Source organism: Dreissena polymorpha, chromosome 6 (genome assembly GCF_020536995.1).
Source record: "Dreissena polymorpha isolate Duluth1 chromosome 6, UMN_Dpol_1.0, whole genome shotgun sequence".
Lineage (NCBI taxonomy): Eukaryota > Metazoa > Mollusca > Bivalvia > Myida > Dreissenidae > Dreissena > Dreissena polymorpha.
In genome coordinates this window covers 43,837,978-43,852,119 of record NC_068360.1, presented here as the reverse complement: position 1 = coordinate 43,852,119, position 14,142 = coordinate 43,837,978, and the positions used below count along the sequence as shown (strand labels likewise).

General features: G+C 33.6%; 1 protein-coding gene across 1 annotated transcript; it reads left to right on the top strand.

The window, feature by feature from the left end:
• Positions 1–306: 306 nt before the first annotated feature.
• Positions 307–13,294, top strand: LOC127836376 (uncharacterized). The gene is made up of 4 exons (XM_052362991.1): positions 307–717; positions 10,755–10,846; positions 11,492–11,541; positions 12,474–13,294. Exons 1-4 carry the CDS (start codon positions 614–616, stop codon positions 12,639–12,641), a joined length of 414 nt encoding a protein of 137 aa, XP_052218951.1. The 5' UTR covers positions 307–613; the 3' UTR covers positions 12,642–13,294.
• The last annotated feature ends 848 nt before the right edge of the window (positions 13,295–14,142 follow it).

Here is a 14,142-nt window from a genome sequence, read left to right as displayed (position 1 = left end):
ATGCAGCATGTGATGATGTTTGTTTCATTTGATAATATTTGCAGACTTAAATTCTTATTAACAACATATATATTTAAAAAAAGACAGTCAGAGACATGCCTGCCCTAATTTCGTGCGATGTTATTGGAAATATTTGTCTTTTTATCGGCGTGAGCATCAACTAAATCAGTCAATTCCATAAACTATTTTCACTCTCCAACAGACGATTTATTGATTATACGCATGCGCATCGGATTATTGGAATGTTGGATACCTGGAAATTGTTCCGAGGTTTAAAAAATTATTAAATAGATCGCACACATTGTGTTGATACCGTTTGCCTTTATTCAGTATTTGTATTTTGAATCGTGTGTCGTATTTCGTCAGCTTATTTGAAAAATTATAATATTATATGGATGTGTAAATTGCGTGTTTATAGAAAGCATATATATAACACTTATTTGATGCTTTGAATAGAACAGTATTTCAAACATACGAAAATACTCAAAGAAAAGGATCAGAGCAGGTTGAACAAATTTATTTATTGGAACCGTTTTTAGCGGGAATTAAATTTCTCCTTAACAAAGCAGCAAAGTCTTCAACGGTAACACCGTTATTACACAGCAAAACAAGCATGGCAATGTTGTTTCGAAGAGCCTCATCAACTGAAGGGCGATTGAAGCGGAGCAGTAATGAAATCAAATCAAGAGATATGTCGACGAAGAAAAAGGTCATAAGGTAAGTTTTAGTCAGGATCCACTGTCTTTATTTAACCCATTTATGCCTAGCGTCTAGAAAAAAAGGCATTGGCAAACAGCGTAGACCCAGTTGAGACGCCGCATGATGCGTCGTCTCATCAGGGTCTGCGCTGTTTGCTTAAATGAATTTCTATAAGAAATATTTTAAATATAGAAATAAATATACTAGATATCCCTAATTTTGGAAATAAATTGATCCAATTTAAAATGATGGGGGAGTCCACTAGGTATAAATGGGTTAAAGAAGTTTTTCTACCAAGTATCTTGGCGTTTTTTTTCTTCAGCTTCACGTTTTGTCCCATGTTTCTGTATTACAATCAATTTCAATAAACATAACAATATTCTTAAACAAGAATGCCACTGATATAAATGTTATACACTTGCCTGCAAATGTTTCCGGTGAAAAAGAATCATTTCATAAAACATATGTCGTTATCCAATCGCGTTTTAATTAAACTGTATCGTTGTACATTTATGTTCATAAATGCGTTTGAGAAAAACTATGTATTAGCTAAGCTTTTATTATCTTTATTTGAAAGTATGTCAAAATGATTATTTGTAAATGTAACAAACACATAGAAACATTGGCATAATAAATAATTAAAATTATGTTCTTTGACTGTACATTAAGTTACAGGTCATACACTTCAAATAACTACTAGTATATGACAATTATACACCTAATTACTCGTCCACAATTCGTTATTTGTAATATAAATATCACCAGCACTGATAACTATTATCAGTGCCGGTAATAGGCAATGATGATGAAGAAACTTCACAGTATTGTCTCCTGTATAGGTACTGCGTCTCAGTGTTGTCATGGTGATAGGCAATGATGATGTAAAAACTTTACAGTATTGTCTCCTGTATAGGTACTGCGTCTCAGTGTTGTCATGGTGATAGGCAATGATGATGTAAAAACTTCACAGTATTGTCTCCTGTATAGGTACTGCGTCTCAGTGTTGTCAGTGTATATGTTCTGCACCTCACAGTAACCGATGAAGGTTCTGTACATATCTATTGCAGTTTTAGGCACTGTATCTAATACGTACCATGCACTAGTAGGTACTGTAACTCATGGTAGCCGGATGTGTTATGTAATGTAATGTAGCCATTTATATTCTGTATTTTATTGAAGTCATATAGGTGCTATTTTTAGTTCGTCGCGTTAGCGGCCGACTAAATTTACAGAGCATATTTTGCAAATCAGTATGTGCTTATAAGCCTTAGCTACGGTAAGAACCGCAACTCACTATGCTAGGAGCAATTACCGCTGCCTGTCTGCACTGCAGACGACAAATGCTTCTGCTGTACTTCTGCAGTGAGTGTATATACCAGCTTGTAAGACGACATTGGCCAGTCTAGTGTTATCATTGAAATATGTGCATATTGATTGCTTTCAGGGAAAACGGAGCTTAGTGCATGTCAAATAAGATTAGCCTGTGCACAGTGATTTGCCTGTGCAATGCGCACAAGATAATCAAGAACGACAAAAGCGAACAACTTCAGTGCCTTCAGCGCTTTGATTTATTTAAGTTATTAAGGTACTGCATTTCGCACTGGGCATATACATAAACTGCATTTCATTTTAGCCGCATATGGATTGGACTCTTTTGTACGCATAAATGTGTAGCAATTTCATTGTTGCCAAAAATCTGCTGTTCTTCATTGACGCCATGTATGCGCTTCATTTCATTGTGGACTTATAAGTATTGTACTGTGTAAATATAAGGAAACTTATGCTTTATTACAATTCCGAAGTTAAAATAAAAACTGCTTCGAAAGCAAACGCATTTTATTACACAGACAACTTGTATACGCACACGTTTTATAGTGTTTGAGTTGATACAATATTAATGGAACATGAATATATTTATAAAATTCCAGAAATTAATCTTGTTTAAAAGTAACTTCATTCGTGTATCCATATGGTATGTGTGCTTCCAAAATCCACATAGAGATCGGACGAAGGCAGTGACGTCAAATCTCTAAGACTATTTACAAATCAAAATAAAAGTATTTGGGTCGCGTTCTGAGAAAACTGGGCATAATGCATGTGCGTAAATTGTCGTCCCAGATTAGCCTGTGCAGTCCTCACAGGCTAATTAGGGACGGCACTTTCCGCAAATATGGTATTTTTCGTTCATAGGAAGTCTCTTCTACACGAAAATCCAGTTTAAGCGGTAAGTGTCGTCCCTGATTGGCCTGTGCGGACTGCACAGGCTAATCTGGGACGACACTTTACGCACATGCATTATGCCCAGTTTTCTCAGAACGAGCCTCAAATATTTAAATCATCGTCATGTCATCTCATGAACAAACCACCATAATAAAAGCAGAAGGTCATATGTAAGTAAGCATCCCCTTAATTGTTTGAAGAAGTATAAACCATCAAGAAACATACATCTGTGTATTCGCCTTGTTCGTGTTTTTCTGCTTGCTCGGCTTTTATTGATATCAGGCATGAACTGTATCTAGTTCAAACTCAAATGTTTTAACCCATGTATGCCTAGTGGACTCTACCATCCTTCTAAATTGGATCAATTTACTTCCAAAATTAGGGATTTCTATTATATTTATTTCTATATATATAGTATTTCTCACAGAAATTCCTTACAGCAAACAGCGCAGACCCTGATGAGACGCCGCGTCATGCGTCGTCTCATCTGGGTCTACGCTGTTTGTCAAGGTCTTTTTTCTAGACGCTAGGCATAAATGCGTTAATCGACCGTTCCATGGCGGCGACCCCAGCTAAAATCATTTGTTATTTTAATGCAAACGATGTGCTGTGTGTCTCAGCCTGTTTTGTACAGGCATTAGTTACTTGCCATAAATATAAGACATTAAATGTAAATCAGAATTTTTCTAATAAAATGATTTTTTTATTTATATATATCAATTCGCTTTAGAGTTTGCATAGTATTATATTTTAATGTTTCAATAGGGAACGCATTAGTTTCACGAAGACATATGCGAAGTAAAATTTTCTGAATATTTTGAGATTTACATTAACTTATAAAATTCACTACAATGTAAGATGCGTTATACTAGTTGTATTTACATACACTCTTAATAGTTAATATATCGTTTGTTATCATTAATTATCATAGAGAATATATAATATACCGTCGAGAGTACACTACTGCTTGTGTACAACTATTCAACTCCAATACCGTCGTGGTTCGATTCGATCGATTTATCAAAGCTAATTTTGTTATAATATACAACGCGGAACATTACTCCGATCCTCACAGTAATGATAAGGTAACTAAATATCCCGTTTATATTGATTATACAAGTTGGAAACGTCTACTCTGTATCCCAAGAGAATTTATTTATGATCAAACAGTCATTTTAAACACCTTTATTGGTTTGACACTCCGGTTATAAAATTTCAGCTCCTTTTTTGTAATAGAATTGTCAGAAAACGTGAGGTGTTTGAACAAAGGAACAGTGCCACATGTTAGAAGAGCAAACGTCTTTCAGACATCGACAAGGCTCCAAAATAATAAAAAAATGATAGAGATACTAAATGAACTTTTTTTCATTGAAAATTTGCTCTTTATTTTATGCATTGTTGTGGTTTATATTAACCCATTTATGCCTAGTGGACTCTCCCATCCTTCTAAATTGGATCAATTTATTTCCAAAAGTGATGTCTAGTATATTTATTTCTATATTTAGAATATTTCTTACAGAAAATCCTTAAAGCAAACAGCGCAGACCCTGATGAGACGCCGCATGATGCGGCGTCTCATCTGGGTCTACGCTGTTTGCAAAGGCCTTTTGTCTAGACGCTATGCATAAATGGATTAAAACCAATAGAAAGCCCGAATACTGTTGATATACATCTTAAGTGTAATGCTATTTTAAATTCGTAAACCCAAGGTAAAATGCGCTTACTGGACAACCGAAAGAGATCACGTTATTCTGTGCTTCATAATGTGTTGCATTATGAAGTTTTATATACTAATTCATAAAATTTATAGTGTTTTTTTTTAACTTTTTATTTCTCTTGTTGTTGTTTTTGTCGGTTATAAAAACGTGGGCCTTTAATAACGCTAGGCATTAAAGGGTTAACTGCATTTAAGCATGCATCGCTTAAAAGAGCTATCATATCTCATACAAATTAGAGAACATTTCAGGAGAGAAACCAACGTATATTTATTGTCGGGAATAGTGTAAGATTAAGTTGTGGATAAATTGCGTAACTAATGATACGCTTTAGCTGTGTCTCACATTTGTAGGATGCATATGAATAAATATGCATGTACGATTTGATACACGGCCTACTGTTACGGTATAAAGAGTTTGGCGAGTAATGCGACCACATGTTTCGGTTGGTGTTAGGTTTTAGGGCGTAAGTCTCATCCGCCGAGAATCAAACCTAATCAACCATTTCATATCTCACGTTTTTGAATTCGACCGAATTTCAAGTCCAGTCTTTATATGGTTAAAAAAGTCAAACTTCAGTTGAAATTGTGAATATCATATTTTACATTTAACATGAAAAATTTAGACAATACACTTTTCTCCGGTCGAGTGGGTTTTATTTATATGGATTGCGTTATCAAACAATTATTTTTGCAGTTACCTTTCATTTACGTAACTCGGTTGGTAGAGATACCGAAGAGCTTTTACAAAGGTGCGAGTTGTGCTAAACACAACATATAAACATATTGTTGATTTTTTTTTCTCTGCAAATTTATGTTAGAGTTTAGATTTCCTTCTAAACCTGCCGTGTGTACATTGCACAAATAATCAATGTGACAATAATGTAGCAATTAAGCGATCTTGTCAATCTCCGGTTATGTTTGTATATACTAAGATGTGCCGTTTGCCATACTTGCAATTTGCATGCGATAAATCCATTTAAATTGGCTTTGAATCACATCTGCGTTTATGCAAACATGAGCGCCATTAACGTATTTCCTGTTCACATAACAAGCGATATCCTAAACTCGCATACAGCTATTGATATTAAGTGTAGTTAGTTGGTTTATATTGTGTTTGTTTGACATTGTTTGGAGTGTTGAGTTTCAATTCATTCGAGAAAAGAACAAACACATCGAGTTACATGTTATGTCATCTCTGTCATGTTAGGCTTACCAAATGAGTCATTCTCATCTGCTTGTCTTTTAGGTTACAGTATACTAAATAACCGTTTCATGTAAGGCTGTACTCTCTAAAAAATATCATAGTTAATTCGAAGGCAGGTTATACATTTTAAACTATTGTTCTGGCTTTATCTTCTAGAGAAAGTAGTAGGGCATGAATAGGTGCTCATTACTGAATCCCTGAAATATGATAAACTTAGAGACTATAGTAAAACATTGCACTGAAAAAGGTTACATTCCACCAGAAAACGGCCGGAAAAAAAGTGCAAAAACAGTCGATTTTGACTTTTGACAAGTTCTTTCTAGATTCGTGCATGACATATCTTTTTTATTGCACAAATCGACTCCGCTTAGAATAGCCTTTAAAAAAAGGTATGGTTATGTGGGTCTCTATGAGCAAAATGTTGCATTTATTTTCGCTTAAGGATGTCGCTTTTACATGAAATTATATTGGGGAAACTATTTAGTATATTGTGACCTTTATGTACTACATAAAACATAAGATGGATTGATTCCAACTGGGGTTATTGCCTTGGAACGTCAATGGAAAGCATTAGCGAATGAGTTAACCCGGTTGGAAGGCATTCACACCTCAATGAATTGCACAATAGTGGGAACGCATGAATTTTAATATTTAAAACTTTATGATTTATAATAAACTTATTTTTAGAAATAAAGTATGCAGATGATATATCTCCTTACAACAAAGCAAACAAAAAAATAAGTAGAAAGAAATATATATAAGGTTTATAATGTGTATTTTGATAAATCTATGAAGCACTTGAACAATCTTACTAAACATTAACTACACATGATTTTGTATGTATTGTTTTACAACGTTTTAATAAACTAATTGCATGATGGAACAACAATTATATTGTTTCTATACTGTGCTAACCTCATTAAGTTTTCAAGTGTTATTAGCACAATGTAGCAGTGCGTATCTTATGTTTACAAATAACACAATGCATTTAAATATATAACCTTGATTTATTTCCTACAACTACTACGCACAGATTGCATTGAAAGCAAAATTGAAATCAACCAAATAATCAATTTTACGATGTTCACAAATCTTGCATCAAAAGCTTAATTAATTTTGTTCAAAAGCGATTGATTAATCGACATCACAATCAACCATGTTCACTAGCGTTTTCAATTAACATTACAGATCATGAATGGTCTTTTTCTCTGTTTTTCTCCTCGGGTTAGCTGATCAAACGATCTGAAACAATATAATGCCAAATGTGAAAGCATATAACAAATACGAATCTCTTTTACATTTGAAACATTAGTTTCGCTTAAGCAATATACGCTGTTAGGATGTGAAGACTTCGCATAAGAAGTCAAGTCCATTTGCAACCAATCAAATATCTCGTTATGTAAAGATTTGATTTGCGTTAGACTATATCTGGCGACGGATAGAGTATGAAAGGCATTATGAACGTGATTTTTTCTGCGATGTAATCAAATCTAGTCAGCGGATGCTACAGAACTGTCAGACTTGAAATTATTTTAATTAGATTGCCCTTTTACCCTTGTATATTTATGGTCAAAGCATAGCAATCAGCTTTAAAGGTAACAAATGGTGTATTGTTTTATAAACTAGAATATCTCAATCTAAATCTGGAATAACTTCTTTATAACACACTAAAATTCATACTAAAATCAGAAAAAAATAAACTCAAATATTTTGAAGTTAACCGATTTATGCCAAGTGTCTAGAAAAAAGGCCTTGGCAAACAGCGTAGACCCCGATGAGACGCCGCTGTTTGCTTAACGGAATTTCTGTAAGAAATATTCTAAATATAGAAATAAATATACTAGACATCCCTAATTTTGGAAATACATTGATCCAATTAAAAGGATGGGAGAGTTCACTAGGCAATAACGGAGCTTTTGGTCCGCCTTTCCTCCGTCTGCGTGGTCCACCTTACGACCTCAGTCGCCCGTCATCCGTAAACTGTCAGTTTAAACGACCGATCTATGAATGCTACATGAAATATAAAGACGTACATTGTTAATGACTTTCAAAATATTCTTTTTTGAAACTGCCTTGTTAAGGGGTTTGAAATGTATTGTGGTACATCGGAAACTGGCCCTATATAAAGTTTGATCAAATCATAGTCCCCTGGGTAAAAACGGGTCACGACCCACACGATTTATTAAGACGTTCATAGCAAGTAACTTACACAATTTCTTCGTTGAAACTGCATTGATACAGGTTTATATTTGGGGTGTAACATCGTTAAATGGACCTGTTTTAAGTGTGTTGACATCATGCCCCATGGGTTAAAACGTTCCACGCCCCATTGTTTACACGATTTAATTAGAAAAATGTAGCAAATTACTGTAATAATCTTTTTCTTTAAACGCGCAACAGTCAGGGACTTTCTGGTGTGTAATATAGTAAAGAAAACGTCTGCTAAGTTTGTTTGAATTATGCATCTAGGGTAAAAACTGAATACACCCCAGGATCCAGATGATTAATATACACGTATATATTCGTAACATCGAATTGTAGTCTTAACTACTAAGTTTGTCCTAATCATGCATCTGGGGTTTAAACTTACCACGCCCCAGGGTCGAATGATTTATAATAAGTTTAGGCCTAAAACCACAAAATCCAAAACCTTTGGATTTTTTTACCACAATTTTACGTAAAAAATCTTCCAGATTCGAAGTCAACAAAAAACAAGACATTTATAAATTGTCTGCATTATTGATCAGATTTTAAGATATGTGTTGGTTTTCCGTCTTTAGAAGCTGTTCTGCCATGGCAAGAGCTGGGCATCACACAAGCCATTCTTTCCAGCAAAACTGACAGTGTTGGTTTACATAAATCAACAAAGGAGCGATTCCTGAACTATTAAAGTTTCCAAGCTATACACACAGTTATTATCTGTGGTGATCTTTATTGGTTCTGTTGGTTTACTTGGATGGAACATGTGTGAACTTTTATAGAACTTTGAAAAGTCTATGTCTGTCTATCTATAAACAAAAATCAGCTATGGTATAATAAGATCAGATGTGCAAACAATGTTAAAGGGTTGTTAAATTAACAAATTGAAGGCAATTATGCTGAAAAAATATGAAAGTTCCCATGCAAATTTAGTCTCTATATCCACAAGTCTATGCCAATAAATGTCAAACTAGTAATACAAAACTTACCACATGTATATAAAAGCACTAAGTACCTGTTGTGATCATTTTTAGTAAGATAGTGTAATTCTAAACAGTAGCAAATAGCTTGTTTAGTAAATGCATAATGCAATTAATATGATTTCCTTTATATTATGTAATTAATAAATTGGCTGTTACTTGTTAATCAATGATAAATGTTTTATGGCTAGTACAAAACCAGCATTGTTAATTTTGTAAAAGGTAATAAAATAACACCACTTTGTAATTTCATATACATAAATACTCGTGTACTCTAGGTTGATGACAGTGTTTTAGTATAACTTATTTTGTAACTATTATTTTATGTGCAAATAAATGATATGCAGTTTTTTGTATCTCCACACAATACCACATACCTTTTTATATATGTACTGTGTTATGTGTTATTTGAATGTTTAAATAAAAAAATATGGATGATATAACATGATGCATTCTAATATTTGCATTCAAATTGTAACTATAGAGCTAAGTGTATGCAGTTTAGACTGTGATTTAAGAATTTCTACAAAATGGCTAGTATTTTAGTGGCGACAAAATTTAAACTATTCAACAATAGTTTGCGAAAGAAAATTAGAATCCTGCCAGATACCTGTCCATGTCCATATATTTATTAAAAATACATGGTTTTCAAAAAAACTTAAAAAGCTTTTGCCCGTAAATTAGGTAGCACCTATAATCATATTAGATTGGTAACGTGGATGGAGAATGGTTATCTGGCTCGTCGGAGGATCTTATCGGGTTCGCCGAATTTCCTCCGACTTGGAGAATGGTTATCTAGCAAGTCGGAGGAAATCTAGTTTAAGCGGAAAGTGTCGTCCCAGATTAGCCTGTGCGGACTGCACAGACTAATCTGGGACGACACTTTACGCATATGCATTATGCCCAGTTTTCTCAGAACAAGACACATTTAATTCTGCGCAACGTATCAGGATAGAGCTAAAAGCATAAACGGTTCACATCATTTCAGATAAATAAGCTAAAATAGTAAACTCCTTTTCAGAAAAATGCAAATAAGATATTTTACCAAATTTCATAAATGTACTAATTAGTTAGGATATTTATTTACATTTGATGAAAGAGCTAAAAGCTTGAATACATGACTTAATATCAGGAAAGTCCTACTTATTTTCAGTCATTCACTAAATTAAACAAAAGTGCAAAATACGTTTGCATTGGTTGACTATCTTTCGTGAAATTCTTATTAAAGTAACATTACTACTCAAAATCAATGAGCATTTCATACAATATTTCGTAAACTAAAGCTAAATAATTAAAAATCATTGTTCCTTATGGCAATTGCCGAAATTTCAACGCCAGATGTGGTCTGGTAAAATAGATGTTTGTAGATACAAAATGCTCGTTTTTATTATTGTTTTGCATATTTAATTCCATATAAATTTCCCGCAACGATATCTATTTATACGACACATGAATACTAACATGGTACCATTGTAGTGTTCGTGTGTCGTATGAATAGATATATCAGCGGGAACTTAACATGGAATTGATTGTGTCACAAATAAATGAATACGAGCATTTTGTATCTACAAAAATCTATGTAATCATACAACATTTAGCGTTGAAATTGTGGCTATTGCTATAAGGAACACTGATTGTTTAGGTGTTAACTTTATTTTACGAAATACTTAACGAAATTTTCGTTGATTTTGAGCGTTATATAGATTTTAAGCTAGCATATTACTTTACATTTCAGGAAGGTACAAGAGCTTAGCGGGAACGGTAAAGTCGAGGTGACCTCTGCGTGGACCATTGATATGTCAAACTCCCAGTACAGGGTCTCCTTTTGTAAGTTGCGTTATATTTTCGTCCTTGGTGTGTTGTTGTTTCCCATTATTTATACTTTTCAAATCTATCACAGTATATTTGAAGTGTATGTGAGTCAAAAGGCGTAGCAATTATGTTCGTGTAATCATTTCAACATTTTTTTCTGAATACATGTATGTATATTTGAGTCGCTTTCTGAGACAACTTGGCTTAATGCATGTGCGTAAAGTGTCGTTCCAGTCCGCACAGGCTAATCAGGGACGACACTTTCCGCCTTAACTGGATTTTCGTGTAGAAGAGACTTCCTTTAAACGATACATACCATAAAAGCGGAAAGTGTCGTCCCTGATTAGCCTGTGCGGACTGCACAGGCTAATCAGGGATGACACTTTACGCACATGCATTAAGCCCCGTTTTCTCAGAACGCGTCTCATTTCTTTTTGGTCAACTCATCAAACTGTAAAACGTCATTTGTGTAGTTGTTGTAGTTTTCTTTTATTTCCATTCTGTCCTATTTCTTCAGATTCGCTAACCATTGAACATAAAAACTATTCAACCAGTTTAATACCGATGTTAACGTTTCGTTATTATTTATTAATAGGCATGCATGAATAAGTTTTTTTCATTTGGTTAATAATGTTATGCTATACAATTATTGTTTTTCAGCTCGGGACAATCTTCATGTCTGGATTAACGGGACGGCGGTGGAGACAACGGTAGTAATTAATAAAAAATGTGGCGATATAATCATATGGTCCGTGCTCTGTGAGAAGGAGGTTTAATGCATGTGCGTAAAGTGTCGTCGCAGATAAGCCTATGCAGTCCGCACAGGCTTATCAGGGACGACACTTTCCGCTTTTATGATATTTGTCGTTTACAGAAAGTCTCTTCTTAGCAAAAATCAAGCTTAGGCGGAAAGTGTCGTCCCTGTGACGACACCTTACGAACATGCATTAAACCCCTTTTTCACAGAGCGTGGCTAATATCCAAACTACTTGTAATATACAATTGTATATACAGTTTATTCAAATTTTAAATAAGCATATGACAACGTCTTAATCTCATCCGCGTGTCACAGTAAAAGGCAGTTAATGACATGTTTATACAAATCTTTACTAGTGATTTATCATTGCTAATTTATCTATAATTAGTTTGTATTGGATATCAAGCATATGAAATTGAAAATCTAAATACATCACCAGAAGTTAAAGCTGAGGAAACAAAACATAACAAAATAAATACGCTTAATAAGCTGATATTCTATAACGTAACATTATTAATGTCAACAGTATAGTTAAGGTCCGAAACGTATACCTGAAATAAAAGCATAATACTATTTCGTAATAATTTTAATAATCATCATTATAATTATAATTATTATTATTATGATTATTATTATTATTATTATTATTATTATTATTATTATTATTATAATTATTATTATTATAATTATAATAATAATAATAATTATTATTATTATTATTATTATTATTATTATTATTATTATTATTATTATTATTATTATTATTATTATCATTATTATTATTATTATTATTATTTATTATTATTTATTTATTTATTATTTTTATTTGCGACATTACATCTTTTGAAATAAACACCTACAAATGCAGTGTACAACGTTTTTCAGTGCTATATTACCGACCAGGGTTACGACGTGGACCTTTTCTTCACGCTGGAGGGCCAGGAAGGGCACATCTACAGCGACGTCGAGGGACACGAAATGATCAACTATCTGCTCATCAACGGCGAGATAAAGGGGCAGGACTACCAAATGAAAGTGGATAGCGCGGAATAATATTTCGAAAAAAGTATGGGACTATTTTAAGCGCGTAAGAACGGGCAGAGAAGAAGGTGGTGGATGTTGATACGTTGTTTGAAATTTGCGTACTGAAAAGACAATAGCTTACATTTAGATTTAATGTAATGGAATTATCAATAAGTTATATTAATTGAAACGAAGATTATTTTGCAAACTAATTCTATACCTTGACTGTATGTTAAATAAAATGAGTACCGGTAGTTTGCGTAGGATGCAGGTCCAGCCGCATCGCCAAGTTTCTATTTTTAGCTGTTTTTATATTCCTTTTTAAATTCATGTTTTTATAGGTTTCAATGCAAAATCGATGTTTTCATTAAATCCACTTATTTTGTATTACTTTGTTTCGTTAGAGTGTGTGTTTACATGTGCGAATTGTTTGACTTTTGGCCAGATTAGTTTTGTTCGTTTCGTGTGTAATAGGGCACTTAAACTTCTATATTGGATTCAAACCTTAGGATTTGTAATAAGCTATTCACTCAGCTTCCTGTTATTTGTTATAACCGTAAAGTGAAGATATATGCTTTTAAAGATCAATTTTAGCTTTCTTTCGCTTCAAAAGACCATTTTAGATGTTTTTCCTCGAACCAACATTATATATGGCATATTTTAAATTGCTAATACTATCAAGCGTTCCGTAAGATAAAACTTTTTTAAAGTAGTTTCTTGAATAAAATGCTATCATATTTTCATTTTTTATTCAATTACTTCAATAAAAATTGTGTTTCTATGAGTAGTTTTGTTTTTGTTTGCATTAATTGCAGCTTGTTTCTACGTTCCAAACCCATTTCCGAAGTATAGCTAACTTGCATGATATTTAGTCCTATCATGGGGAACGTAATAAGACTAAAATAAATGGTAAAAGTATGTTTTGATAGTCAGAATTGTTTGACACAAATGCATAAAATTGCCGCAATATGCGCTGCAAAGACGACGCTATTTCGTCGGTTGACATTGTTTTCCAGATAGATACGACTCACATTACAGATACCAAATAGATATAACATATCAATTAACCCTTAACCCTGACCCCTACCCCTAACCCTAACCCTAACCCTTCGTGGGCGGAGTTAACACCGCACTTTCAATTATGCAATTTCTCTTTGCGTGTGAATCTACTAAGAGATACGTTCTCGTATTTCGTCGGCAACAAAACCCACATAAATAAAAGAATAGCGGATGGAAATTCGACTTCCGGTTCTGGCACAATATTATTATTTACAACACATTGTAACTGAAATCCAATGTCAGTTGAGAACAGTTACACATATTTATCAAACAGTTTCCAATATAAGGTTATAATTTATTAATTTGCTGCACCCGATAAACACACAAATGTCAATGCACAACAATGAGTTCCGATTTCTATGCTATTTCTATCTCTACGTGTAATTGATATTTAATATGCTACATGTATTTCATTTGTATTGATGCGAAGATTCGTGATGACAAAAACGTTTACAGTGCAAAATAATAATAA